Genomic DNA, 5,852 nt, shown 5'->3' on the forward strand with positions numbered 1-5,852 from the left:
CTCTCTCTCTCTCTCTCTCTCTCTCTCTCTCTCTCTCTCTCTCTCTCTCTCTCTCTCTCTCTCTCTCTCTCTCTCTCTCTCTCTCTCTCTCTCTCTCTCTCTCTCTCTCTCTCTCTCTTTCTCTCTCTCTCTCTCTCTCTCTCTCTCCTAGCTTCGCTTTCTACTCCTCAGCCTCGACGTGCGGACTCCCCCGCACTCCTACACCCAGCTCTGCATCTCACTCTCGTATCCCTCGGCCTCGATGAAGGGCTTGCTAATCGAGCGTATCATCCTGTTGCCGCAGTACAGGCACTCGTCCGCCAACAACTCGTCAAGCTCTGCCTTCACGTGGTCCTGCCTTGTCTGCAGCGCACCGGACGCCGCCGGCGACCCCGTTGACCCAGTCTCCGGCTCGCGATTGGTCGACAGCCGCGAGCTGAGGTCGTCGACGCGCTGCCGCTTTGTCGCCGACAGGTAGGGCCGCAGCTCGGCGAGCAGGCAGTCGGCGTGGAACGCGTGCCGGCATGGAAACAGGTAGAATGCGCGCGTGAGGATCGGGTACGCGCACGCCGCGCACTTGTCGGCGCCGCGCACAAGCGCGTAGCGGTCGCGGAACGCCTGCGCGTCGGCGCGGGCCTCGCGCGCCGCCGCCGCCGCCTCGTCCATCTCGCAGCGCAGCGCCTCAATGTGGCGGTTGTAGGCGCCGAGCGACGCGCAGATCGCATCCTTGAAGTGGTCGATCGTGACGAAGTCGGGGAAGAACGGCAACACGTCCTCGACCTTGATGAGGTCGCACTCGCGCAGGAAGCGCATCGTCGCGCCGATGTCGCCCTCCTGCTCGACGACGCAGCGCGCGATGCGCAGCCACAGCTTCTTGCGCAGCGGCTCGTCCGCCTCCGGACGATCGGCGCTGACCTTGGCGAGCTCGACGTCGACCTTGAGCGCGAGGTCGACCGCCTCCTCGTGCAGGCCCATCGTCGTGTAGATGAAGACGCACGCCCTCTGGTGGCCGTGCTCGGTGCACAGCCGCAGCGCGTACTTGAGGTCGTAGCACACCTGTACACAAAGGTCAGGGGTTATAGCGGTCACCCGCCTATGGAACGGATGACGGCGTGTTAAGGACACTGTTGCTGTTTCCCTCGAGTGGCAGTTATACAATGAAACACCTGTCTATAAAGGTAACTTTTAGCGTTTTATGTAAGTAACCTTTATACACAGGTTTAACTGTTTAATATGAACGCGAACGCTTACTTATGCATTCATTTTGGATTGTTGGATTATTAATTCACCTTTGTACCCAATGTACACCTACTCAAAGATTATTAACCTTCTATAACTCAAGCCAGCACGTTTTGCACGATCGAGTTACCTTTTCCGGGTCTTCGCCTTGAAATTGCAGATAAGTCATCAATTGTTCTGGCTTTAATTTAGCATACAACGATAACAAATAGTTATGTATAGCCTGTTCCTTGTGCTCTCCTTTTTCAATGCAGAACTCGAGATACCTAAAATATAATATTACAAACATGAAATTGGAGCTCACAGTACGAATTTCACCTTGCTTCATACTAATTTCAGCTATTCCATTCAATGTTAGCTGCTAAGTTCCATCTAACTTCAAATCTTCTCGTAATGCAAGTCAATATCTGTCAATGTCATAACTAAGGTCATAAGGAGGAATGTAAGAAAGCATGTAAGTAGGTAGGTAGGTAGGTGGGTAGGTGGGTAGGTGGGTAGGTGGGTAGGTGGGTAGGTGGGTAGGTGGGTAGGTGGGTAGGTAGGTAGGTAGGTAGGTGGGTAGGTGGGTAGGTGGGTAGGTGGGTAGGTAGGTAGGTGGGTAGGTGGGGCGCAGGGTGTATGGAATTATTAACTAATATACGGTTCGAGTGTTATTATGAAGTTGTCTTGCGAATGTTTAGGGCACGAACCTGCTGATTTACGCACTAGAGGCCGCTATAGTGTTGTATGCTCGTGCCTACAGTTTTCAACGTAAACTATTGTGTCTATCAGGCCCGCTTAGCCAGCTTTATGTTGGGGGGGGGGGGTGTCGTTTTCAATGTTAGCAATTTGCTCGGGCAGGGCGTAGTACAGGATTTGTTACCAGGGGGGGGGGGGAATCTAACCGTAATAACCCAAGTAGAGCACGCGAAGCGGGGGGTCTGGGGGGGCTCTCCCCACAATTTTATAAAATTACACCCCCTTCAGATGCGTTTTTTCTGCGGCGAGCAAGGGGGTCTGGACTCCCTGGACCCCCCCCTTGTACACGCCCCTGCCTCGGGCGCGAAGCGACCAGGCTTAGGGAGCCCAAGCGACGAAGCGGGTGGAGGTGTTGGGGGAGGGGGGGATGTTCTGTTCACTGTTCACCCTCCCGCACGATGTGAGATTTGCAATTATTACACATAAAAATGGAGCGACCTGAGGTGAATTCTTGCAATTTTTCAACAAATTTTTTTTTTGCTTGGGGGGGAGGCCTCGGCGGGGGCGTTCGTTCGACCCCCCGAACCCCCTGGCTACGGGCCTGCGTATAATAATACTAATATCGATGATACTACGGAGCTCTAAACTAGTTGACTGTGCGGCTTTTAAGCCTTCACACTGCACGCTTAACATGTTGTGGTGTTTGTTGTGTGAGCCACTACATTATTACTTCTACTATCACTGGTGGCGTGCCCGATCGCGAGCGAAGAAACGTTATATAGCCTGAGGAAATGTTTGTATGTGTGACTCTTGATCGTTCCTCCCTATAATTATCGCCGTAAATTAATCTTTATAAACCTAGTAATATTATATTTTAGTACGGAGTAACAAGAATACTTGATTTAGCTATTATAAACGTTACATTCTAGCTATGTTATTGACAATGCTGTGATTTCTTCGTTTAAGGTGTTAGATATCGCGCGACAAAGGCTTACGGATAAATACATTTACCATCGTTTGAGCTGTAACACGATTTAATTTAGATCTGTATAAAAATCGGTATGGTTCAGGTAAACAGTTCGTAGGCCTAACAGTGTGTCGCGATTAATATAATATATGTGTTATATGTAACATTATAGAATGATAGCCAGAAAAAATTTGATGATAGAAAAAAGTAATATAAAAACGATTAAAATGTTATGTGGCCGAAGTTAGTATAGGCACCCCGTGAAATTCATTTTTCGTAATGCTTAGACACTACAATGTGTTCTTCACTGTTTATGGAAGTTTTCCGACCAACGATCCCATCATCAATTAGATCAAAATTTTGGATTATAAAATCAAGATGACTATGACGATACGGGCTTCTCCATATTTAATCATCAGTTGTTTGTTTTGTTTTGATCGCCTCAATCAGTATCGTATATAGGTGACCATCGTAATCAAAACATAAATTATTGTTACCACCGCGCAAATACATTAATTCTGAGTTCGTTTTGCGACGGTTAGCTAAAGAGCGATGTGATCGGAGTGACAAGTGGCTACGTTAATGGGAGTAGAATTAGAAAACTTAGAGAGAAAATTATGTGTCTAAGAAAACAATAGCTGCGAGAAGGAACTTCCCCATGAAATGCTAAGAACGAAATTCGATAATGCTAGCTCTGTAAACAAGGATTACAATTGCTACATTCACATTTTCAGAAAGGTGATTTCAGAACGAATACATTGATCGCAGAAAACCACAAACTTTAGCTAAGAGCATGGCTAATTACATATGGAGATTAAATGGTCTATACGTACAATGGTCTGTGCTCTGGTTTGATATGCAGCTATTTCACTTGGCGATTTTCAGTATCGGAAACAGTAGGCAGGAGAACTAAATAGTAGGGTGGCTATGAATAATTGAGATCTTGGTTGTCTTGTGTGCTGGCCGTACGCTGAGCCGCTCCAACAGCGAGGTGAGAGAGCACGAGAAGGTGGTGCCCCATCTGTTCAGATGTCGGGCGTTCGAGCGGTGATCTCGGCTACAGATTAAGGAAAGGAAGAAGAAGGGCCCAAACGCTTTTGACATTTAAAGACCTGAATTCGGTAGTCAAAAACTTAGTCGGTTCAGCTGGTAAAATATGACGGTAATTTTCGGCAGTAGCCGGCTGGGGAGTGGATTCTAATCAATCCGCTTCTGGACATGATCGAACCCGATTAGTTGCTAGCGCGTAATCTGTCAATTGAATCTCGCGGTGATGGCGTTTTCGAGGTTCGCTCTGGGATACGTGACTCTTAAAAGTGGACGTACATTGAGCGCTTCAGCATGAACCAAACATGCATGGCACATTTCACAGTTTAGGGTGTAAACAAGGCAAGATAGATGGGAAGAGAGAGAGAGAGAGAGAGGAGAGGAGAGAGAAATAAGACGAGAGGAGAGAGAGAGACGGAGAGGGAGGAGAGCGAGCAGAGCGAGAGAGAGAGAGAGACGAGAAGAGAGCGAGAGAGAGAAAGAGAGAGAGAGAGAGATGGGAGAGAGACAGAGACTAAAGTGAGAGAGAGAGAGAGAGAGAGAGCGAAGGAAGGACGGGAGCGAGGAAAGGTTTTTTTACTTGCGTCCGCGTGCGGCTAATATATGTGTACCGGTGTTTGCGGGCGTAGTGAGTGCATGGCTGTCTGTTGTACGTATGTGTGTACGATGAGCCCCCCCGCGTCCGTGCGTCGCGTGTTGCGTGCGTTCGTAGGTACCTTCTGTGTCGGGCACGCGTATACTATATATATGTCGTGTGTGTTTGTCGTTGTGCGTGCCGTGCGTGCGTGCGTTGTGCTAGCGCGCACGCGTGTGAGTGCACGAGTGTTTGCGGATCGTGCCGGCTGTTGTGCGTGCGCCGCGCGCGCGCCCCGGCCGGCGCCGGCCCCTGTGGTTGGTGTGTGCCGGCCCCGCGCTTGGGTTGGGTGTGCTCTCGGGTGTGTTTGGGTTGTGGCGCAACCTACTCTCAGTAAAAAACTACCTCTAGCTGTGTGCCGCCATAATGCCTCTCACGATAAAACTGTTTAGACTGCGTAATCGCCTATTCTTTAATGGCATACAGAAACGTAAAATTACATCTTACGTAACATCTATACATCTTAATTATCACCCCCACCCCCCCCTCCCCTTACACGGTAAACAAAATCAGGCTTACACTTTTTGTTCTATATATGATAATCCGAACCAATCTCAAACACCCTTGAATCTCACCATTTCCCCAATACCATCCACATTCGTATGACAAAAGGAATGTTCATGGAGTAGTGTTACTTGCAAGTAGCGGTAGCAATTCTTCAAATCTTTAAATGCAAAAATAGAAACAATTAAACATATTAATTTAATCTCACCTTTCATTCATGTGATTATTTTTAATGTACGGTACTAATTAACACAATGGAGGCCCAGTTTTTTCTTGAACCACATTGGTAAAAACAATACACTGCAATCTTTGATCATGCATCCTGATTCAATCATTATACATACTGGGAATTAACTACCACCTTAAATCTTTTTATGGGAAACAATTATAAACCAAGACAAAAAAGGACATAGGCAAATCGGGATCTCTAAACTGTTACAGATGATATACTACCACATTATATCTTGTTTTTTGAAAGCGGAATATTGGAGATGCGTCCGAATTTAGAAGGAATAAATCTAAAATAAGGTTGACTACATTAATAATCCATAATGACCTCACCACCAAGCTATAGGCTGCACCCTTCTCCTATTCAGCATAATGACCTCCCCCATCAGCTATAGGCTGCACCCTTCTTCCTATCAGCATAATGGACTACCACCACCAGCTGATACGGCTGCACCTTCTCCCTATCAGCATAATGACCTCCACCACCAGCTATAGGCTGCCACCCTTCTCCCTATCAGCATAATGACCTCCCACCAGCTATAGGCTGCACCCTTCTCCCTGTATCAGCATCGGTTC

General features: G+C 47.8%; 1 protein-coding gene across 1 annotated transcript in view; it reads right to left on the reverse strand.

The window, feature by feature from the left end:
• Positions 1-105: 105 nt before the first annotated feature.
• LOC106812253 (vacuolar protein sorting-associated protein 18 homolog) overlaps positions 106-5,852 on the reverse strand; it is a 7,763-nt gene continuing 2,016 nt past the window's right edge. The window contains exons 2-3 of the mRNA XM_014816083.1: positions 1,349-1,485; positions 106-1,035 (exon numbers count right to left, since the gene is read on the reverse strand). Coding sequence (XP_014671569.1) covers positions 199-1,035; positions 1,349-1,387 — 876 coding nt within the window. The 5' untranslated portion in view covers positions 1,388-1,485 and the 3' untranslated portion in view covers positions 106-198. The remainder of the gene's footprint in view (positions 1,036-1,348; positions 1,486-5,852) is intronic.

The sequence above is a fragment of the Priapulus caudatus genome, unplaced genomic scaffold (genome assembly GCF_000485595.1).
Source record: "Priapulus caudatus unplaced genomic scaffold, Priapulus_caudatus-5.0.1 Scaffold626, whole genome shotgun sequence".
Classification (NCBI taxonomy): Eukaryota; Metazoa; Priapulida; class Priapulimorpha; order Priapulimorphida; family Priapulidae; genus Priapulus; species Priapulus caudatus.